The sequence below is a fragment of the Haliaeetus albicilla genome, chromosome 4, assembly GCF_947461875.1.
Source record: "Haliaeetus albicilla chromosome 4, bHalAlb1.1, whole genome shotgun sequence".
In the NCBI taxonomy this organism is placed as follows: Eukaryota; Metazoa; Chordata; class Aves; order Accipitriformes; family Accipitridae; genus Haliaeetus; species Haliaeetus albicilla.
Window position 1 is genome coordinate 44,892,692 of NC_091486.1, and position 22,572 is coordinate 44,915,263.

The following is a 22,572-nucleotide window of genomic DNA, read 5'->3' on the forward strand; positions in this document are numbered from 1 at the left end:
GGGGCCGCCGCCGCCGCCGCCATGGTGCCGGCGGGGCCGCCGGGCGGGTCGGGCCGCCGGGCGCTGGCGCTCGCCGCTGAGGCGGAGCGGCCCCACGGGTGCGAGCAGTGCGGGAAGGCCTTCGCGCAGGCCGGCGCCCTGGCCAAGCACCGGCGGGTCCACACCGGGGAGAAGCCCTACCGCTGCCCTGTCTGCGCCAAGGCCTTCGCCCTCTCCTCGGGGCTGGTCCTCCACAAGCGCACCCACACCGGGGAGCGGCCCCACGCCTGCCCGCTCTGCGGCAAGGCCTTCATCTCCTCCTCGCACCTCGCCCTCCACCTCCGCTCCCACACGGGCGAGCGCAAGTACCAGTGCCCCGTCTGCGGGAAGCTCTTCCTCCAGTCCTCCCACCTGGTGCGCCACAAGGCCATCCACACTGGCGAGAGGCCCTTCAAGTGCGACGACTGCGGCAAGCTCTTCGGGCGCGCCTCGCACCTCGTGACCCACCGCCGCGTGCACACGGGCGAGAGGCCTTTCAAGTGCCTGCAGTGCGAGAAGGCCTTCACGCAGAAGGCCGGGCTGGTCCTCCACGTCCGCCTGCACACCGGGGAGCGGCCCTACACGTGCGACAAGTGCGGGAAGAACTTCCGCTCCTCCGCCCATCTCGTGTCGCACCAGCTTCTCGAGTCGGGCGAGAGGAACTTCAAGTGCTCCACCTGCGGGAAGGCCTTCAAGCAGGCGTCGTCCCTCAAGCAGCACCTGAAGACCCACGAGGCGCGCGAGCCTCACCGCTGCTCGGTTTGCAGCCGAGCCTTTTCCAGGTCCTCTTACCTCCAGCTTCACATGAGAACACATAGTGGGGAGCGGCCGTACCACTGCTTGGTTTGCAACCGGACGTATGCCAAAATTTCCACCTTTGAAAAACACTGTAAAAAGCACCAGCAGGATGAAGAGGGGCCTGATGCTAGACCCAGGCCAGTGACCACCAGGGCAAAAGCCCTGGCTGAAAAGAAAAAGCGGGAGCAGAAACAGCAGCACCAAGATGACAGCCTCGAGCAACCTCACCAGGCTGACCCAAAGCAGCAGCAGGCGGAAAGGCTGTAAAAGTCACTAAAACAAGAACTGTTCCTGGCCCTCCACAACATGGCTTACGGGAGGTAGTGTGTCTGGTTTAATTTTCATCAAAAGAAAGTGACATGCTGCACCAGCGTTACTCCAGAGCATGTTTCCAAATGGAATTCTTTCTCTGATGCAAGGTTCAATGCAAACACTTCTCTGGAGCACAACAGATATGTAAGAGTCCGCTGAGGGTCCCCGCAGTCAGTGTGGCTTGCAGAATGCTCCGTGGTTATAGGGGGATTCCACCCCGTTCACGGGCCCTGGTGGTTTTGTTTCATGTCAGCAGCATTTTCTAACACGGACTTCCAGGGGTTCCTCACCAATGCACCTGCTTTTACACAGATTGAAAGAGGAATGCTTCTTTGTATGTGGAAATAATTAAGTTGTAGTCTCTTAAATGAAGGCAAAGTTTTTGTTTGAAGAGGCAAGAGGGGTGGCACACGTACAGAAAATAGATTTATACCAACAGTGGGTTTAGGAAACAAGCAGGAATTTATCCTGCAAAACACGATTTGTTTTTAAAAGCACTGTGTATAGCGAGAAGATAGTATCTTTGAGGCTTTTCTGGTTTTCTCACTGTTAACTACAACAAGGCATTGTACTTAGCATCCAGATAATGCTGTGCGTAAGGTGCGTTTAAAGCATAGCAGGTTTTGTTGCCAAAGCAACTTAACTCCTCTTTCTCAAAACTAATGAAGACAGGTGTCAAAAATCTGTAATTCATCTTAAATTGACAGAGTTTGACATTTGAAATCCTGGCTTGTAGTAAAGATACAAGAATGATTGATATATATATATTCCCCCCCCCCCCCCCCCACCTGATTTTTAGAGAACGTAAAATGTAGTAACAAGGGAATTCTAAGCCCCATCTCCTTCTGAATTAACAAACTGCTGTAGCTGGTTCACTGGCCATTCACCATGCTGAGGGAATGAGGCCAGATGCCACAAAAAGGTTTGCTGTCAAAGTGGAGTGTTTCAGATTTATTCTGGGGTGTGAGATTGGACTCCAGTGAGTACTAATTAACTTTTAAATGTTAATAGAACTACCTTTATTGCAGCAGCGTTCTTTGTGAGCCAGCACTTTGTACTGACTTTTTATAAACTTTATGTCATTCTAGCAACAGTACTATGAGGCTACTTTACGCCTTTACTTATCACTTGTTGTTACCCAGGAATTTATTATAGCAGAAAAAAGGAGGCAGTGAGTTCATTTTAAGTGCACATTCCTAATTTTCTGTACCAAGTCCCTGATTTTTTTAATGCTTAATCACTGCCATTGTGTGAAAACACGTATTATGCACTTTAAGGATATTTTGGGGAGGGGGGTTCTATAGCATATTCACAACTCTGTTTTAAGGCCAAAAAGAACTTTTCCAAAAGCTTGCACATTTAACTTATTGCAGTGTATCAGGCCATAAATCATGTTAGTAGATGATAGAGCTGGATTACATCTAAGAACTCACAGCTAACAAAACTGCATTAGGTAATTCGCTTATCTTTTGCACTTCAGGATTTACTTGATGCTGGGTATACTAAGATATAACTCATTGTTGAACTGATGTTTATTTTAGCTGGTTAATATACTATAAGTATTTATGTGGTCAGATATTTCAAATGAGATGTTTCTAAACCAGAGTTTCTTGTCATGACAAATTCTAACGTAAATTTTTGCTACAGTCTTTAGATTTTGTTTTGTGACCAGTCATGTTGTTTAGGAGGAACTAGACACACTGGGTTTTATTTCCACTTCGGTTATGCCAGTGCCATATAAGCAGAGTTCTATCTTTTTTTGTATTTCAATACATGTTATTAAAATAATATACACCACTATCTTTTCCTCCAGTCACTTTTTTTTTTTTTTTAATCCTGTTCTCACCTAAACATAAAAGTTTGCTTATGGAAGTGAAAAACATTTGCAAATTTTCTAGCATTTGTTAAAACTTAGCTTACAAAGGTAACTGCAAAATAACGATTTGTTTTTATTTCTAGCATTTTTCTCTGCCAAACGTGGACGATAGTGCCATGGTGGTTGTGTCTATACTTGTAACCTGGCATGCCTACATGGAGAATCAAAATTTCAGTGGCAAGAAAATATAAAAGTGGCCTTTTAAAAATCAATTTTCTGTTGCTTCTTAATAGTTTTGGAGGTGTTTTATTTTCTTTTGTTTAAAAAGCTTCCCATTTTGCTCTTCTAGTTTCCTGCTCTGTCAGCTGCCTGCCCCCTGCAATCAGAAGTCCACACTGTTTGGGATGCAGGATGAACTCAGACTTTGTACAGTAAAATCCAGTGTCGAGACTATTTCAGAATGGAAAAACTGAAAATATGCTCTAATCCCCTGACTGTTGCAGTACAGTAAGTAAGGCCAGGCAAATCCTTTAGATTTAATATCTGGTAGGGGGAACAAATTCAGTCCATGGATCACTCACAGAAATGCTGCCACTTTCTTTTGAAATGTATTTTTCAGCTTAATATACAGAGGGAGCAGGAATGTGCTTCCATGTCACTAGACTGCCAGGATGGAGGAACACACCTCAGTGCCGTCACAGCTTGCAGCGCAGAGTTCTGAACACGTGGGAGACGCAGCCCAGCAGCGCAGTGCTTTGTTTACACAATTGCTTTACTCCATCCAACAAGGTCAGGAACGTTCCTTCTCTGGGGTCTGTAAAAGTCTGCATTTGATTTGTGGGTGATTTGTGGAAAAAGCATATTTTGTTTTTAAGATAATTTATTTTTCTTGCTGCCAGCACATGAACTCTGCTATTGAATGATTCAGCCTGAATTCATATCCCATTGACAGTTAACAAGATGAAGAATATGTTTTTTAGATGTGCTAACTGCAATAATCAGCACTCCCAGTAAGATTAAATCTTACATGGAAGAACTTTTTGGTGGGGTAAGTGCTCTTCCAGTGCTGGTAATTTTGTGTCTTATCCAGAGAGAGGATTCCCTTTCCCAGATGCGCTTCACCTGTAATTATCTGTGGAGAGAGTAAAAGTGCAGATTCTAATCTCCCAGAGCAAAAAGTAAGGGTAGCATTTTAAATTATGAAAATGTAATTCAGCAGAGCTACAATACAGCATGTTTGTGCTAAATCTGTCCCCATCTGTCACTTTTCTAGTTTGCGAAGTTAATTTGAGTCTGTTAAACGTCTCAGGCTGCTCCTGTTGGTGTACTTGCTTCTCTTTGTTTCACTTTTAGTACTGTTGGTAAATAGTTCTTGTCTTGACAGGGCATTTAGTATTAGAAACCATCCATTGGTGCCCTTCCTGGTGGGAAATTTACTTGCATCTTCTATAGGGAGTCAAAAGCATAACTGACAAATATGTCCAAATGTCAGGTAGGCACTGCTAGTGTAATGCTGCTGTTTCATCCTCGGGGAGCCTTCCAGGGCCTTGAGGGTCCCACGGCACAGACCCCAGAGCTCCATGTTACCAGGCCAGCTTTTCTGTGGTTGTCACACACTAGTCTGCACTAATGACAAAAATGTGGATTTTCTGAGCTCTCCTGGGATCAGTGGAGAGGTCGGGTCAGCCTAACCAGTGCCAGTGAGGAGTTGTAAGAGCACACACACATCAGGTATCCAGGAGGCTGATTCTGTTGGCTGGGATGGGGGCATAACTAAAAATTATTTAATAATGTCGTTAGCCTATCACTTTCCCTTCCTGAAGAGCGAACCATCCCTGCCAGAGCCTGAAAACCAGTGGCGTCAGGACTAGCACTTCTAAGTATTGTCATGGTTTAACCCCAGTCAGCAGCTAAGCACCACGCAGCCACTCACTTCACTTCCCCCCCACCCCGTGGGATGGGGGAGAGAATCAGGAAAAAAAAAGTAAAACTTGTGGGTTGACATAAGAACAGTTTAATAGAACAGAAAGGAAGAAAATAATAATAAAATGACAGTAATAATAATAAAAGGTTTGGAATATACAAAACAAGTGATGCACAGTGCAATTGCTCACCACTCACTGACTGATGCCCAGTTAGTTCCCAAGCAGCGATATGCCCCCGCTGGCCAACTGCCCCCAGTTTATATACTGGGCATGATGTCCCATGGTATGGAATACTCGTTGGCCACTTTGGGTCAGCTGCCCTGGCTGTGTCCCCTCCCAACTTCTTGTGCCCTCCAGCCTTTTTGCTGGCTGGGCATGAGAAGCTGAAAAATCCTTAACTTAGTCTAAACACTACTTAGCAACAACTGAAAACATCAGTGTGTTATCAACATTCTTCTCATACTGAATCCAAGACATAGCACTATACCAGCTACCAGAAAGAAAATTAGCTCTATCCCAGCTGAAACCAGGACAAGTATCTAGCCTGTCATTGCTGGGAGGTTACTGAGTTTTTTAAACCTTTTGAGCCTCCTTCAGAGCTGGCTGTGATGTCTGCCTTGCAAAGCTCTGACACCTGCTCCTTGGTCAGCCCCAAGGCTTGAGAGGTTTTCCCCAGAAAGCATCACTGCGCTTCTGAGCCCCTCGCAGCCCTACTCAAACCCCTTGTTGGCATGGCAGCATCCTTTTTCTAGGCTGGACACAGGGGGCTTGCGCGGTCCGTGGGGACCCAGGGTGTTAGCAGAAGTGCCGTGGGTTGCTGCCTGTGCCTGTGTGTGCAGGAGGGCAACGTGCAGGGTGGATCGGCAGTGGTGAGGTGTTGGCAGAGGCACCTCATGCTATATGCTTGGGCTGGTGTTGCCCAAACTGCTTTGCCTGCCTCCCCCGCCACGCCAGTGTACGGCTGTCCCCACAATCGGCGCTCTGCGCCGAGGCACCGCCTGTGTCAGAGAGCAGCAGGACAGAGAGCAACGGGAGCAGAGCTGCTGTGCAGACAGGGTGACGCTGAGGCCTGTGACCATGCAGTCTCTGTTTCAGGAATTTCACTTCAGGAAAGCTCTGCTTTCCTTGCTGACTGGGGACTCCTCCCCAGTCCCACTCCTGTCCAGGAATCAGTAGCCAAGCACTGCATGCTGCACCACTGGCGGTCAGAGTGCTCATCTCAAGGGAAGACATGCTCTCATCCTCCCTGACAAGAGGCACCTGCTCTGCTCCACCTTCTCCTGTGCCAGGTAAAGCCTCCATGAATTCCCAGCAGTGGTGTTGCTAAGTCAGGATCAGCCTTGCTGCCAGAAACATGTGCACTCCCTGCTCCTGCTCTCATTGCTCGCCAAGGGATGGGACAGCCTGCTCTGTAACACAGCCATGTGTTAACACCTACAGCTCTTTACCGCTGCGATGCTGTGCAGAGCTGCTGAAAAGGCCCGGTCTTGGCGAAGGATTCCTCATCCATGTGACCACTGCTGGTGTGTTGAGGTGGAAGGCAGGTGGGACTTGGAGACCTGCCAGCCAGCTTCAGCAGCAGAACCTTGTGCTGAAGCATCTGACCCCTCTGCTGAACTCAGGTTCAGGCTCAAGAGAAGGTCATGAGAGTCCCATCTACCCTGCCTAACCTCGGGGACACTGGGACAGACAGTGTCCCCATTCGTTGTCCTCACATGCTGCCTCAGGTCCATACAAGCGTTGGAAACAGCTGAACTGAGAACGGATTAGGATGTTAAAAATGTGGTGGAAGTAACTTGGATGCTAAACAATTTCTAAACAAATGAGCACTACCCTGGGATGGCAAAACTGAGGCAGATGAGAACAGCAAGATGGCCCGTCTGAAGATATGTCATTTTGCGCATGAAATCATTATGAAATGTGGAATGAGGTAAAAACAACATCTGTAGGCATCTATGTCATGAATTTGTCACTACAGATGTTGCTAGCCACGAATGCCTAACTCACAGGTACTGCTGAGCTGGACGGCAAGTGCAGACTGAAAAAGGCAGGAGCATAGGCTTTGGGGAAATTGTCCTAGGTTTAGCTTTGGTTTTGCAAAGGCTCACCAGTGCAAGCCCCTGGATGACCTTGGCAGCAGCGGACACATCCTGAACAGCAGCAGTTCTGCGGAGGTGTAGTGCACTCCTTTGGCCTCGCAGGTACATCTGCCAATTTGGACAGCCAGGCGGAGCATGGTGGTGCCGACCATAGTGGCCAGCCATAGTGATGCCAGGGAGGAGATGAAGGGTCAATGCCCAACAAGAAGCCGAGGGGTGTGAGCTATAGTAGTGCTTCAGGCTGCATCCTCCAGCTTTCCCCTCTGACAGCGCAGGGCAGCTGGGACAAAAGGACATGTCTTTCACCAGAGACCAGTTGTGGCCCAGAGACCGAAACAACATTTTATTCTCACCATTTCCACACACTCTGGAGGCTGTGCCTGGTCTATGTTAAAGCACTGTGGTCACACTGGGTAGATTCCCCCTTCCCTTCTGACTGAGCCTGGAGACCTTGCCGAGGCACATCCCAGGCCCAGAAGCTGTCCCCAGCCCAGGAGCTTCATATGCTTTCACTTCCAGTTCTGCAGGCTGCTAAAAGTAGGATTCATTGACAAGAGAAAAGCCTGGGCTGTTAGATGGTTATGCTTTGCCTTTCAAGCCAAGGGTGTCTCAATTTGCCAAGAAATGCATGGGCTCTGCTGAGCCCCTGTGATGGGACAGGGGCTGTGCTGCCTGGGTTAGTACGATGCACAGGGCAGTTAGAGCCCACAGGAATCAACGGGAGCCTTTCCGTTCAGGCCAGTGGGCTCAGAACCAGGCTTCTGTAGCCAGCCCCTCTGTATCACCTCCTACTTCAGCCCTTGAATTTCCCTTTTCCCTTTGCAAGCAAGCTTGGATCATGGCATCTGCCTGCCTCCAGCCCCGTGCACATCCCTTGCATACAGCAGCAGGGAAGGAGCTTGAGACAAGGCATTCGCACACTGCATCCAGCCAGGTGGGCACTGGCCAATAGGCTTTCCTGAGCCATGCGGGTGTTTCTTGTTCACAAAGCCACAGAACTTAATAAGCTGCTTAAGTCTAGCACAAGCTTAACTCCAAGGAGCCCCTAATAGCACCCAGTCTTTTTCCCAGAGGAGCGATGCTACTCTGCATCTCTCCAGCATGAGCAGGACGTGCTTGCCTGCTTCCCACCAGCTCACTCGTGCTCAAAGAACTCATGGCAAGCAGCGGTGACCATGGCAATGAAGGCTACAAACTCCTGGAAGTCGCACTCTGCATCCCCATCGCTGTCCAGCGCCTCCATGACTTTGTCCACAGTCTCCTGGTCTTTGATCTCCTGAAGGGATACAAACAGGCAGCCAAAGCTGGGGAGGATCAGAGCGAGGCCCAGACAGTAACATGTCCCTACTTCTCAGGTGCTCTCATGGCTGAATCTCTGTTCAGTCACATCCCAAATAGCTCGTGACTGTTTCCCATCTGTGTGGGGCACTGCCCTGCGCCTGCAGCAGCATCTGCGCAACAGCAGCCCTCCTGAAGCAGAAATCGCAGCCACAGCTGTGCCGCTGGGAAGGGACATCTTGAGCCCCTTGGGGCAAGGCTGTCCCTCCTTCCCAGAGAAGGAAATTTCTCTAATATCCAACCCAAACCCCAGCCCCCAACACAGGCTGTTGCCCTTGTCCTGCCACCTGCTGCTCCTGCAGAGCTGGAGCAAAGTGTTGAATGTACTGCTTCGTGAATAAACCCCTTCCCCTGTGCTTGCTTCCCATGGGAGATGGAGTTAGCGGAGCCTGGAAGCTGCTCAGCGCAGCTCCCCGACCCCAGCCAGGCATGCTGCGCAGAGAGCAATACTTACACCAAGGAAATGGGTCAACTCGTTGTTAATGAGCTCCTTCAGTTCTGATTTCTTCAGCTTGTGCTTGTCTCCCTCCTTCCCTGAGTACTGGTGGAAGGCATCAATGATGGCGATCATGGCCTTCTCCAGCTCAGACATGGTCACAGCGTGGCCCTGAGGTCAGAGGGAGCGGTGGGTGTGTTAGCCTGGGCAAGCTCCAGCGATGCCTTTTGCTTTGCAAGCACGGCCACACTGGGGCTCCCCTCATCGGTCAGCAATGCTGGACCCTGCACTCAAAACATGCTGCTGCACCGCTAGCAGCTCTCGCTTCAGGGAGCAAGATCCCAAGAGACCTTGGCTCTGCCTGCAGGAGCTCTCAAGGAGAGGAGAGCATCAGCGCGAGGAGTGCCCAGTACAGGACTGGCGCATGCCAGGAGCTGACACATCCCTTGGGACTGATGTGAGTTTGGCACCTTGGGTCTCCGTGTGGGCAGAGCACAGGAGAAAGAACGAGGAGAGGCTGCAAAGCCCTGGTGGCTCCCAGCAAGGTGCTGCTGCATTTTCCGTATGTGCAGACCTGGCTAGCAGGCAGCATGCTGTCACTTCACCTCTTCTTTGGCTCCCACTGCTTAACCCATTGCTTTTTTCTCCTTGCTTGGGAGAGGGGTGGGCAGGGATTTCATTTCTGCACAAGGAGCTTCAGAAAAGTTTTGCTGTCACAGGCGCTTTCGCCTCTGCCTTTCTTGCCTGCAGGCCTCTCTCCAACTGAGCAGTCAGGGGAACCCGGGCAGGAACCAGTTTTGATGAGTGCCATTGGGACAAAATAAGCACATCTCTAACCTCCCTCCTCCCACACTTGATCTGCAGACCCTCTTGGGAATGTTAGTAATTGGGATTGCAGCATTTTCAGCAGATTTCACAAACAGACAAACCAAAGAGACTGTGATCGAACAGGGAGAGATGCAAAACCACCTTCCCAAAAGCTGTTGAATGCACTGATGCTGGGGGGGAAAAAAAGCCTTATTGTCTGGCACTCGGTTAATTCATACCCCACGGATAAATGTCTCCTGCCCTGCGGCCTGTCTCTTGTTTCAGCACCGCAAGGCCCGATGCTGAAGGCGCTGAATCTCATCCCACAGCCTGACTCTCAAGCCGATGCCCTCCCCCCGTGCAGCAGTTGGTGTCCAAACTGCGAGACTGTTTCCAATCAGGTAAGAAATATTCTGGAAGCACTTCACGCATGCATCCTAACAGCCCTTTGCATGCTCCTGCCCTGCCTGCACCAGGCTGAGCTAGCTGCCAGCAGCACTGCCTGCTCCCCGTCCACGAAGCTGAGGAGTGTTTCAGCTCCCTGCTGGCCTCTGCTATAGTGGCAGAGCTCGGAGCTGCGATGGTGTCCCCCATGCCACCCCTCCCGCGGCAGCAGCCCGCCTGCTCCAGTAGCCAAGTGCCTGCCCGGCATCCCCCGGCCCCTCTCACCTCCCTGCTGGCGGCGGGGCTGTGGCACAGCAATGCGATGCAGCCGGGTGCCCCGGGGGGACTCGCTGGCTTCTTATGCCCGGGGGCGGAGAGCCCGGGGCCCTGCCGCAGTGCCTGCAGCACCAATGGCAGCTGGAGGCGGGGGCGTCCAGAGCCGGGCACTGGGCCCGCACTGCACAGTGATGCACACAGGGATGCATTGACTCGCTGCCAGCCCACGGCCGCAGACGTGGGAGCTGTTGGAGAGAAAGCTGCCGTTGTGAGAAAAAAAATAACTGGGCAGTCAGCAGGAGAGCCGGCCTGGTGGCATTGCTTGTACTGCCGCTCTCATCCACAGTAAAGACAATGAATTGTGAGCCACGGCTGGACAGGCATGGTCAGAGCTGGACTGGGGGCCCCAACACCTGCCCCAAGGCACCCCACAGCCAGGGCCAGGTGTGTGGAAACGATGGAGCCCTGCTACCCCTGTGGGCCCTGATCCAGGGCTCCAGCACCTCTGGGGCGGACATTTTTATTTGCATGGCAGCTTGTGCCTGCAGCCTCTTGTCCCTTCGCTGTGCACCTCTGAGATGGGTCTGGCTGTGTCTTCCCTGCCACCCCATCAGTCTGGGGAACAGTGGGACCCTTTGCAGGGGAGTTGCAATTGTATCGAGCTGTAAGCGGTCAAAGGACAGAGCTGGCAGCAGTGGCAGCTCCCCCCTGATGCCTCCTGGGGGGACAGTGCCAGGTTCGGAGGCATGCCTTGCTGTAGCCTTACAAAAAGCTGTGTTAAGTTGCTTTGGGTTATAAAGGTGCTCTCACAAGGCTGTCACCCAGCCAGTATCTGTGACACCACACTTTTGTCTAAGGGATGATGGGAACCTCCTGCCTGCATGTACCTGTTGTCCATGTCACGGCCTCTGCCAGCCCCAGCAGGCACCACAGGCATTAAATGCACTTTTATTTAAACCCAAGAGCTGTAAGTCTCCCTTTCGACCAGAGACTCCCTTGCAGGCTGGTGCATAGACCTGATGGAGGTGATGCTTTGTGGGGGCTGGCAGGCAGCCCGGCAGGGATGGGGGATCTGGAGGGAAGCAGGTGACAAGCAGCAAGAGCAGAAAGGAGCATCTTTTGCCCAGACTGCTCCTGGTGGCACAGTACAAGCGAGTGGTTGATAAATGCAGTGAACACGCTGAAGAAAGCAAGTTTTCACTGTGTTTCATTGCCTAGCCACACTATTCCCCAAGAATGAGATGGGATGAGCCAAAGTTGAAGCTGTCTGCTATTACTGATGTGGCATGTTTCCATTTGTGCCTTTTCACTGCAGCACAGGATCAATAATTGCTTTATGTCTTAGGCCTTTGTTGAATTTCAGACTCAGTGCAACTTGGAACAGGTCACCACTGTTACCAGGAAGACACTTCAGCAATACCTACGATGGAGAGCCCAGGGGTGTCATTTTATTACCATGGTCAGCTCCTGTGTAGAAATGTGAGGAGTTTAAGAGCCTGATACAAATGCTTGTGGGGTAGGATGAAGGTCCAGACATCTTCAGAAATGTCCCTTTGAAAAGGCAAGACCAGGTTGCTGGCAGTTCCTGTGTTCCCCAAAGCTACCATGGTATTTTTCTCCATTGATAGCGATTAGATCTGGTAGATATCTTAGCTCAGTCATTAGCCAAGAAACATGTCAAAGCACACCATTTCTAGTCAGAGACAAGATCCTAGCTTGGCTTCATTAAACCATTTTCTGATGTCATTCTTGAAAGTGACCTTTACTTAAAATGCAACAGGAAGAACAGCATTTGGCAGATCAAAACCTGAACAGTCTTGAAATTCTCTTTCCTGCTTATTCATACTGTCCATTTCACCCCAAATCATTCTGATGTTTATCTTTTACAGGGAATGATCTGGAACAATCTTCTGCGCTGGCTGATAGGGTGGGAAGGAGCAGGAGAATCAGGTGTGAACACCAGAAACCTTGGCCCTTTCCTGCCTCTGCTAATGAGCAGCTCCAGGTCACTTCCCTGATCCTTGTCTGGGCTCACAGCCTAGCAAACACTGCTCTCCTGGCCTGGGTTGTCCCTGACCCAGCCTGTGAAAGTCAGGAGGCCTGGGCATGGATGTGGGGCTGAGACCTGGCTGCTCTTTTAGTGCTGCCCAAAGAGCTGCTTCCATTATTTGAAAATTCATGGTCCTGATCTTTGAACAGGAGAGTGTAACCTTGGGGCTTCTTTCCTCAGGGTCACCGCTTCCTTGCCAGAACTTTGGGCTGATGTGTTTAAAGAAACAGAGGGTTTTACAGAGCCCAAGGCCGAGCAAAACACTTCAGCCCTCTGCCTGTCTCCCCCTCCCCAGTAAAACACAATGTGGGCTCTTCATAGCAGGCTCAGGGAGAAAAGCCAGTGTATTTCTTTGTCTCTCTGGTGTGTGTGGCACCAGGCTCTGCCAGACCACGAGACAAAGGCCGGCGGTCATTGAACTGGGAGAAAAAAAGTAATGAAAGCAGAGGAATTTGGGTGGGAGGGGGAAGAAGCTGCTTCTGCCTCCGCAGGGCTGTGCTCGCAATCCCAGCACACAGAGCAGCGTTGCAGAGAGCAGGTTTCCTGGCTCTGTGCCATGGTTACTGTGTCCATTTCTGAACCCACAAACATGGCAGCCAGAGATAAGCTAGGGTCCTCATGGGAAGCCTCAAATGATGCCTAGAAGCAGAAACACCAGGACACATCTGGGAATTGGGCTGGTGCTTGTTGAAGTTGTTGGGGGGAGAAGACAGGCCCTATTTAGTGCCCTGCACATAGGTCCAGGGAGCCCAAAGGGTTGTGTCTGCCCCAGGAGGGACCAGCTGGGCCCTGCGCCATCTCTGCTAGCCCTGTGCAAATGTCACCTCTGCTTCTCCCTGAGGACAAGGAGAGACTGGGCAGGCTCCATGAGATGAGCAGTGGGTCTTTCTTGCCCCCACAGAACAGACTCGCAAGGTTAAGATAGTGCTTCCCTTTTGGGAACCACAGGCAGAGGTAGTTTTACATCCACCTTCATCTTATAAATCCTGGGCTCTGGCTAACTGCCATTTCCCCCGATCCCTTTGTTCCCTCGCCATCCTCCCAGCACAACCATGCACTAGGGTTGAAGAGGAACAGCTCTGGACCTTGCTGCTGGCCCACCAGGTGCTGTCATCTTGGCAGTTTTTGTGACCCCTTAAGAAAACAGCGAACAGTGCTGCTGCCACTGAAACAAATTCTCTGGAGTTGAAAACACGGGGATGCTCTTCACCTTGTCTGAAACATGGCCTTGAGCTTAGGTCAGTTCCTGGCTGAATTCAGCTGAAACAACAAGAGACTACTCTTAAGTTCATTAAAAAGATATATGAATATGTTCTCCATCAAACGTGCGCCGAGAAAAGGCATTACAGCATCGATCCAGAGTATCTTTCCAGCTCCTGGTACAGACAGCAGCCTCAGCAGGAGAGGGCAGCAGGCTTGCTGGTGGAGCAGGGTGCTCACACCCTTTGCTGCATGGAGCCAAGTTACCTTAACAGGGACATAGGAAACCATGGGGATTTTATAGATGCTTCTAAAACACCTGTGTTTCTGCTTGAAATATTTCTGCTGACAGAGTGACCATTTTGGGTCTCTATCTTCTCTCAAAGCAGAGGCAGCCATATTTAGACCATGTTCTGTAAAATCCCTTTGATCAGATCCCTTTTAATACAAACTAGATGATATCCCATGGCTTTACAGTACCTTTGCAATTTTTGCTCTAGCAGCATAACAAATAGCAGCTGGCAGATAAGACCTTAGTGTCGTGTGCTGGACTGCAATAAAAGTGGGGGGAAAGTTGTGGCATTTGCTTTTATGAGCTGATGGCATCCCTTTCTCACGGGAATACTTTTCAGCTTCTAAGGTCTCCAGCAAGCAGAGTGCCCACAAACAACAGGAACAGAGCGTTACCCTGCCTGTCAACTGTGGTCTAAGCCTCAGACATACAAAAACTAGTATAAAAATAATGCCCAGGTAACAGGAGTTTGGCAATTATTAAAAATAAAAGTTTCATAACTAAAACAGAATTTCTAAGGCAGGCAGGTTGTATAGAGACAGAAAAATACCATCAATTGGTTCATCTTCCATCACTGCCTTTAGGCAAATATTACCATAAATCATCTGAAGATTTTGGCATCCACAAGGAACTGGAGATACTTACATGAAGCTCATCTCAGGCAGATTCATTATGACAACTTTTTTTTTCTTAAACCAGAAATAAACAACAGGCTATTAAGTCCCAAATACAACACCCATATCGGTGAACTTCTGGAGTTCTCTTTGTCCATTTAAACTGTGCAAGAGAAAGAACACAGCTCTCCCTAGTGCGGACCAGTGGTATGAGGCTGAAGTCAAAGATTTTATCCTCATGCCATGACACCCCCCAGGAGGACTCCAGCATTGTAAGTTGTTCAGACAAAATTCTGCTGTTACTGAGCACACCCAGGGCTGAACTTGTGTGGGACCTAAGCCTAGTTTATAAAATAAAGACCAAATTAATTCTCTAATTCCCAAATAAAATTACTGTATCCTCTCCAAATAATCCCTGAGGTTATGCTGGACATGAGTGAAGAGCTATTTGCTAGCAGAGGAGCATTTTAAATTCAACTTGTAGTGTGTGAATACAGTAAGTATTAATTCACAGACATATTTCTGTCCTGGAGTGCTGATGGGTGCCACATTTCAGAGTAGTTCTTTTATCCCTGGGCCCCCCCGTGTTCCCCGAGACCCCTGGGGACTGCTGTGCCAGGCAGTGCACAGACATGGAGGCAGTCCCACCCTCCAAGGCCCTAGAGTCAAGGTTGAATTTTGATCACAAGTATTTACGGCCACGAATTTGGGCTTTTCCACCTGAACTTTCCATTGGCTTAGCTTGATCTGGTATCGCCTCTGCAGTAGGAGGGAAGCCAGGTCACTCTGAAAGGCAGCAGGAAGAAATTTTATCACTGCATTTAAACAAGTACACATTAAATTCCCACCCAGCCCTTCCAAGACACAACAGCAGCAAGTAAAGCATCTCCGTCTCACATGTGTCCTACCCAGAGCAGGATTTATGGCGTGTGTTATAAAAACTGTGCATTGCCTTGGAAGGACAGAGGCGGTAAACAACCAATACCTGCAGGAGGAAAGAAAAGGGGAATTCATCCATGCTGAGGATGTGCACTTTAAGTCCATGTCCCCACAGCTCTGGGATGCAGCTGCAGGGCCCCAGCCTGTGCCAGGAGGGTTTGCCAGCCAGGCGTGTTTCTGTCCCACAAAATCCCATTTGCAGCCCAGCTCAGGCCTGCCTCCTGCAAAGCAGTCCCCAACATTCCTGGGCTGCTCACTTCTGCCAGTGACACAAACCCCGGTTTATGTCTGTCCCCAAGGGGCTCTGCGGCTCCTCGCACACCTCCCCAGGCTCCTGTTGGTTTTCTCTGGCTCACGGCAGGGTGCTAGGTCCCTTCCCAACCACCCGTGTGCCTGATGGAGTTTGCACCTCCATTCTGGGAGCCCTCTTGAGCTGGGGAGGTTTGAAGAGCTAAAACTTCCTTGCTCACTGTCCCAGGCAGGGAACGCTGCCAAGTGCGGGGCAGCACTGGGGGCATTAGCAGAGAGATGGGGGCACATCACTGGGACAGGACAGGACGGGAGGAGCTCTGCCCCCTCCTCATAGGCCTCATGGACCGCTGTCCCATGGCAGCGCCTGCAGGAGGATGACACCCCTCACCCCCCCAACACTGCACCCATGCTGGGGGCACCGAGGCAGGGTTCATAGGGGGGACGCCTGACTCACCCCATCACCTGACACCAGAGGTGAAAAACCACCACCCATCCTCACCCCAACCCTGGCGGTGTTTTTATAAGGGCCTGCAGACCCTTGTGCCCGTGACAGGATGTGCCACATGTCTGTTCTCCTGTAGCCCCAAGGTTACAGCACCCATAAAGCATAACAAAATGTTTCATGGGTGTCACCCCTGCCCGCCGCACCCCTCCTCACCCGGGCAGGGCCCTGGTATTTAGCGGGTGCCCGCCACCCCGGGCGAGCCGTGCCGAGGACGACGATCAGGGGTGCTGCTGGCGGCGGTGCTTTTGAAGGGTGCTGCCGGCATTGCCTCTGCTGGGAGCTTTTCTGCAGGTTGGGTGAGCGACAGCGGCTGCCCAAGGCAGCGGCAGTGGCTGGTGGGTGCAGGGCAGCTGGGGAGCACAGGGGCAGTGGGAGCATGGGCACCCATGGGTCCAGGTGCACCGTCCCCATGGCTGGCGCTGCACCGAGACACGGTGTCCCCAGCCCCTTGTGGTCCACGAGGACGTGGGCTGGGCACCCGGGCTGGGCTGGAGTTGGTTTATTATTTCCACCAACAATGGAAACGACATGCCCGGGCTTTAAGGGTGCACAGAGGTAGGGACAGTCACTCTCGGGGTTGGCGCTGTCACCCAAAGGGACGGGGTGGCTGTTGGGGTCTGCGGGGGGGCGGCACTCCTGGGCAAGCAAACATGGTCTCTGTGCCCGGGACAGACACGGGGGACAGAGGAGCTGGGTCCCGGCTGCTGGCAGGGTGATGACAACCCCATGGCAGGAGGTGCTGCAAGGAGGGGGACGCGTGCAGGGACAGACACAGCGGCACATCCCCACGGAGCCAGGGGCAGCAACACCACGGCATGCCTGCGGCGCTGAGCCTGGGCTGGTGGCCCACAGCCACCCGTGTGAAGGTGGGTCCTCAGGAGGAACCACCACTGCTAGGCAGTGAAGTGCCACCAACACCCACTCCACTGTGTGTGTGTGTCCATCTTTATCGATCACCCGCTTGTCCAGCACCACCGTTAGCTGCTGTTCTTGCTCCTTGTCACCTGCTCCCCTCTGGATCCCCCTTCCCTGCCGGGCTGCCTGCCGGCCCCCACAAAGCATCACCCCCGTCGGGTCTGTGCACCAGCCTGCCAGGGAGTCTCTGGTGGAAACTTGGAGCTCTTGGGTTTAAATAAAAGTGCATTTAATGCCCGTGGTGCCTGCTGGGGCTGGCAGAGGCCGTGACATGGACAACAGGTACAGGCAGGCAGGAGGTTCCCGCCATCCCCCAGACAAAGTGGCAGTTCCCGGCCGGGCGACAGCCTCGTGAGAGCACCTTCATAGCCCAACGCCACTTGAGGCGGCTTTTGGTGAGGGCAAGGCACGCCCCCGAGCCTGGCACTGTCCCCCTGGCAGGCAGGCGTCGGGGCGGAGAGGGCCGAGGTGGTGGCCGAGGGGAGGCAGCCTGCCCTGCCCGGCCCGGCCCGGCCCGGCCCGGCCCGCCGGCGCTCGCAGCCCGGGGCCGGTCCCCTCAGCCGCCGCGGACACCGGCCCGCGGGGGCGGCATTGCGGGGCGGGGGCGGGGCCGTCGGCCCGGCTCGGCGGCTCCATTGGCTGCCGCCCGTGAGGCGATGTCGGCCCAGGGCGGCGCGGCCCCGGCCCTGGCCCGGCGGTGATCGGGACGGCGGCGATGGCGGCGGACGGCGGGTGGGTGCCGGCGCGGCGGAGGGGAGCCGGCGGGGCAGAGCGGGGGTGGCGGCCGCGGCTAACGATGCCCGTCTCCGGCAGGGCGGTGCGGCGGCGCGGCGGCCCGTGGCCCTCGGCGGCGGCCACAGCGCTGCCCGCCTGGCGGCTGTGCTGCGAGGGCGGCCGGCAGCGCTGGAGCTACCTGGGCGACGAGGGCGAGGCGGGCGGCGAGCGGCGGGCGCAGACGGCGCTGGAGGAGCACAGCCTGGGCCTGGACACGGTGCGGGGCGGGAGGGCCGGGGCGAGGGCCGGGCGGCGGGGCCCGGGCCGGGGGCAGCCCCGGCTGAGGCGCTCTCTCCCCGCAGGGCGAGGCGCTGCCGCCGTTGCCGGCGGCCGGCACGGCCCGGGAGGCTGCCCGCAAGGGCATGGGGTTCTACGCCGCCCTGCAGGCCGAGGACGGGCACTGGGCGGGCGACTACGGCGGGCCCCTCTTCCTCCTGCCAGGTAGGCCTCGCGGGGAGGCGAGGGATGGATGTGTCGCCTTTGACTTGGTGTGAGAGCCAGCCTGCCTGATCTTCCAGGTCTCCTCATCACCTGCCACACTGCCAAGATCCAGCTGCCGGAGGGGTTTCGGAAAGAGATGGTGCGCTACCTGCGCTCTGTGCAGCTCCCAGACGGAGGCTGGGGCTTGTGAGTAGTAAAGATGCTTCTTTTAGTGATGGCACCTCCAAGGTCCCGCAGCTTGGAGCTGCTGTCAAATCCACCCAGGCTTGGGGAGTGGGACTTGGCAACTGTGATATCTCTGGGTGGTTGGACTTGCATGTGTAGCCCTCCAGGTATGCCTTCTGTCACTGTGGAGGCCAGAGCCTCAAGTCTGGCTGCATTTCTGTGGCGCTGTATCCCAAAGCATTGTGTGTGACAGGGTAGTGCAGAGCAATGCTTCTCCCTGGGTTGGTTGGATCTCCCCTTTTCCACAGTCACCTCTGGCATCCTGCTTCACCTTGACAAAGACAGCCCTGTGTGGTGAGTTGTGTCTGGCTAATGCTAATAGCTGGCTAATGGCTATGCTGTCTTTGTGCATGTGCGTGACAGGCATGTGGAAGACAAATCGACAGTGTTTGGCACAGCACTCAACTACGTAGCCCTGAGGATCCTGGGGCTCGGACCAGATGACCCTGACATTGTGCGGGCCCGTGTCAACCTGCACAGCAAAGGTCAGCTCCGTTGTGCCCAGCACAGCAGCCATGGGGCTAGTATGCTGGTGAGAGAGGTCTGGCTGGACCCGAGGGCTACATAGAACATGAGGGGGCTGCCAGGTAGTGGAGGAACTGTTGCTCTTGCTTGCCCTTGATGGCCCCTGGATTTTCAATTAATGATGGGAAAGCGTGGTACGTTTTTGTACCGTTGCCTGCTTGCCTTTTTTTGGGGCATGTCCCAGCCTGAGCAGCATGCTCCCAAACATGGGGAGAAGTGGACCGTGTGATGGGGAAGAAAGCAGGGAGCTGGCATGGTGGTGTTAACCTTGAAAGCTGACAATTGCTCTCTGCAGGAGGTGCTGTGGGAATCCCTTCCTGGGGGAAGTTTTGGCTGGCTGTCTTGAACGTTTACAGCTGGGAGGGAATGAACACGCTTCTTCCAGAGATGTGGTATGTGCCGCCCTCAGTGTGGACGTAGGGGGTGTTGTCAGTCCTGCCACCAGCCTCGACCCAGAGCTGTTCCAAGCGCTGGTGTTAGCTGGGATAACTCCAGCTGTGGCCTGTAACTGGGGGTGCTTAGGCTGCTTATCAGCTAGGAGACCAGCAGCAAGGCCAGCCGGTGGGTGGATAGCACTGAACACTGCCCCAAAGGGAGATGCCAGAGCTCAGCCCTTTTAGCTTTACCCATGGGATCCCTGATATATCTGTGTGCTCCCTGCCTGCCACCAGTATAGTAACTGGGCCCTAGCAGGACAGGACAGCTACAGGTAAGGCTGCCAGCTCTAACCCTCACTCATACCCTCTCCGATTACTCAGAGGGTGTCACAACCCTGGCTGGACAGACCAGGGAGGGGTCGTGGTGAATTTGGAATTCCCTCGCACTAAATTAAAGTGAAAGGACACCAAACGATTGGTTAAACATTTTATTCATGGCAGAAGCAACCTGAACTTGGGAGGCATAACAGTAGGTGGCAGGGTTTCACACAACAGGAATTGGCATGGAACTACCTCAGTAAACTGTGTAACTTGTGGTAACCATATACATTAATTCAGGGAATAAGGAGAGTCCTCCCGTTGAGTCACGAGGTTCAGAGTGGACCCCCTTGCTTTCTAGACTCCTCAGAGAGGAGCCAAGGGGCAGCTGGATCCACTCTTAGTCCCAGACTTGGTCAACGGTTTTATGTCTTAAAGGGATGGGGTGTAGGGATTATGGAAAAGGGAAAGAGAGAGAGAGAGAGCAAGACAGAGAGAGAAAAAGGAAAAGAGAAAGATGTCACCGATACTGGGTCCAGCGTTGGTCCAGTCAGCCAAGGGGTCCAGTCCTGGTGGGCGTGTGTGCATGGGGTGGGCCCTCGAACTCGTTAGTCTAATTAGGTGTCATGCGCGGTTTGTGCTTTCAGAACTTTTGGGAAATGGGTTGGTGGGCTTGGGGGTCGTCTGGGGAGTAACTTCTTCCCTGCAGACATGACCATTGTTTGATCTTTGGCCATGCATGGTGAGCTGCCCTGCTCAGCATATCAGAACACAGAGCAGCCCACACTCTAGCGCAACCTCCATCCCGTTGCTGATGTCTTGTGCTGATCTCTGCTGCTCCGCTTCTTTTCACCTGTGGTTCCTTGCTGTGCAGCATTCACTGTTATGTTGAGGTTGTCATTATGCAGAACTTGCCCCACCACGATGTTTGAGACATTAACTCAGTCTCTCACAGAGGGCAGCAGGGTGTGAGAGAGGGAAAGCGTATGACATTTTCCCTGGCGGAAATCAGGGGCTGCACAGTACCAAGGGCTGCTGGTGCTTTGTCTTCAAATGCACTTAACCATCAGTCTGGGCCTCTGCCTTCAAAGTGAAGTGGGGAAGAGAGGGGCCCCTGAACTGGCTTCTCCCCTCCCTCCTCTTCTGAGCTCGGGATCCTCCCTGCCCTGTGTCAGCTGGACCAGGAGCGGTGTCTCCTGGCCCTGGTTGGGAGGGAGCAGCCCTGTTGGGGAGGATCTGAGCAGGGCCAGGCTGTGTGGATATTCCCTTTTTTTTCTCCTGCAGCTGTACCAGCAGCAGCAGGCCTGGTACAGGGGATAGGAAAAGGCATGCCCTGCTCTGGGCATCCCCGTCAGCACATTGTTTCTCCATGCTGCCCTTGGCCTTCCTTGTTCCTCACAGTAGCACCTTCTCTTTTGCAAATAGGCTGCTTCCTACATGGTTCCCAGCCCACCCATCCCGGCTCTGGTGTCACTGCCGCCAGGTTTACCTCCCCATGAGCTACTGTTACGCCAGGCGTCTGTCAGCAGAAGAGGATGAGCTCATACGGAGCTTGCGGCAGGTAAGGAGCTGACCCTGGTGGGGCTCCCCAACGAGGATACATGGCTCCCTGACCACCTGCTGTGCCAGCCATGTCCTTTTGGACCAGCCCCTGGCTTGCAAAGTGACAGTTCTCATACCTGCACAGTCGCTCTGTCCAGGCAGCGGAGCCAACTTCCAGCCGTAAGCTGCCTCTGGGTGCTTGCTCCCAGCTTGCCAAGCTGATGCCCTTCATTGTTTTGTGCCAGGAGCTGTACGTGCAAGACTACACCAGCATAGACTGGCCAGCCCAGAGGAACAATGTGGCTGCCTGTGATGTGTACACCCCGCACAGCTGGCTTCTGGGGGTTGCCTATGGTGAGTGTGGTGTTGGCTGGGGTGGGAGGGCCCTTGCCATGTGAGCTGGTGGTGGTGGAACTGAAGCTGCCTTGTACCATGGGGGCTCTGTAGGGTCTACTGCCAGCTACTGGTATATGCCCTGGAGCTGAGATGGAGACATGGACTGTGTGATCCTTGGGCTTCTCCCTCCCTGAGAGCAGCAGGGCCTTGTGCCCAGGACCTCAGGCAGCTCTGGGGCAGAGCAGTTCCCATGCTTTCCTTGACTGGTCATCACATGAGCAGTGATGCAGCCTGCCACAGCAAGTGAATCTGGCTGCATGGGGTGGATTTTTCATTGCATGTCCCTCTCCTCCTGTAGCCATCATGAATGTGTACGAAGCCCATCACAGCACTCACCTGCGGCAGCGAGCCATCACAGAGTTGTACGACCACATCAAAGCTGATGACAGATTCACCAAGTGCATCAGCATTGGGCCGGTAGGACACTTACTGTCAATCCTTTAAAAATCTTGCTCTTTAGGGACCAGCTTGTGGCCCCCCAGCCCTTTGCGATTGTGATGTGTAACCATAATCACCGGATCTTGCTCAGGCACAACTCCGGCTGCTTCTAATGCTCAAGAGCTTAATGCTAACAGGGCACAGAAGATGCAGAGGGCAGGGGGACAGCCATGGCCCTGGTGAGGGACACCTGTCCTTGTGGTCCAGGGAAATCATCTGAGAGGAAGCTCTGGAGTAATCTCATGGCACCTGCCCCACTAACTCAGCTATGCTGAGTGATGCCACAGATGGAGCTGTTGGGATCAAGCCTGGGACCACCTCCAGATGGCTTTGTGCTGGGTGGGAGGGATATATGTCTCTGGGGCTGGAAAAAGCTGTAGCCAGAGCTGTGACAGTGCTGCTCTCTGCAGATTTCCAAGACTATCAACATGCTGGTTCGCTGGTTCGTGGATGGGAAAAACTCCCCAGCTTTTCAGGAGCATGTTTCCAGGATCCCTGATTATCTCTGGTAAGGGTTGAGCATGGCCCACCTGGCACAGTGTAGGGCTCTGATCCCTGTG

At 53.2% G+C, this 22,572-nt stretch overlaps 3 protein-coding genes across 6 annotated transcripts in view; 2 read left to right on the top strand and 1 right to left on the bottom strand.

The window, feature by feature from the left end:
- On the top strand, window positions 1–3,433 carry ZNF436 (zinc finger protein 436). The gene is made up of 2 exons (XM_069782276.1): window positions 1–1,136; window positions 3,294–3,433. The coding sequence occupies exon 1, from the start codon at window positions 22–24 to the stop codon at window positions 1,081–1,083; it is 1,062 nt and encodes a 353-aa protein (XP_069638377.1). The 5' UTR covers window positions 1–21; the 3' UTR covers window positions 1,084–1,136; window positions 3,294–3,433.
- LSS (lanosterol synthase) overlaps window positions 3,320–22,572 on the top strand; it is a 27,396-nt gene continuing 8,143 nt past the window's right edge. The window contains exons 1-11 of one of the 4 annotated variants that reach the window (XM_069782271.1): window positions 3,320–3,451; window positions 3,564–3,733; window positions 9,835–9,950; window positions 17,790–17,967; window positions 18,269–18,377; window positions 18,780–18,901; window positions 19,237–19,333; window positions 21,062–21,197; window positions 21,424–21,532; window positions 21,873–21,991; window positions 22,423–22,520. In XM_069782271.1, the coding sequence (XP_069638372.1) occupies window positions 3,616–3,733; window positions 9,835–9,950; window positions 17,790–17,967; window positions 18,269–18,377; window positions 18,780–18,901; window positions 19,237–19,333; window positions 21,062–21,197; window positions 21,424–21,532; window positions 21,873–21,991; window positions 22,423–22,520 (1,202 nt within the window). In that variant the 5' untranslated portion in view covers window positions 3,320–3,451; window positions 3,564–3,615. Of the gene's footprint in view, window positions 3,452–3,563; window positions 3,993–9,834; window positions 9,951–17,637; window positions 17,709–17,789; window positions 17,968–18,052; window positions 18,192–18,268; window positions 18,378–18,779; window positions 18,902–19,236; window positions 19,334–21,061; window positions 21,198–21,423; window positions 21,533–21,872; window positions 21,992–22,422; window positions 22,521–22,572 lie in introns of those variants that run through there. The other 3 variants (XM_069782272.1, XM_069782273.1, XM_069782274.1) reach the window with 3 other exon arrangements.
- Window positions 7,279–10,367, bottom strand: S100B (S100 calcium binding protein B). Its single transcript, XM_069782277.1, has 3 exons — window positions 10,219–10,367; window positions 8,761–8,913; window positions 7,279–8,244 (listed from the first exon to the last, which is right to left on the bottom strand). The coding sequence occupies exons 2-3, from the start codon at window positions 8,896–8,898 to the stop codon at window positions 8,104–8,106; spliced, it is 279 nt and encodes a 92-aa protein (XP_069638378.1). The 5' UTR covers window positions 8,899–8,913; window positions 10,219–10,367; the 3' UTR covers window positions 7,279–8,103.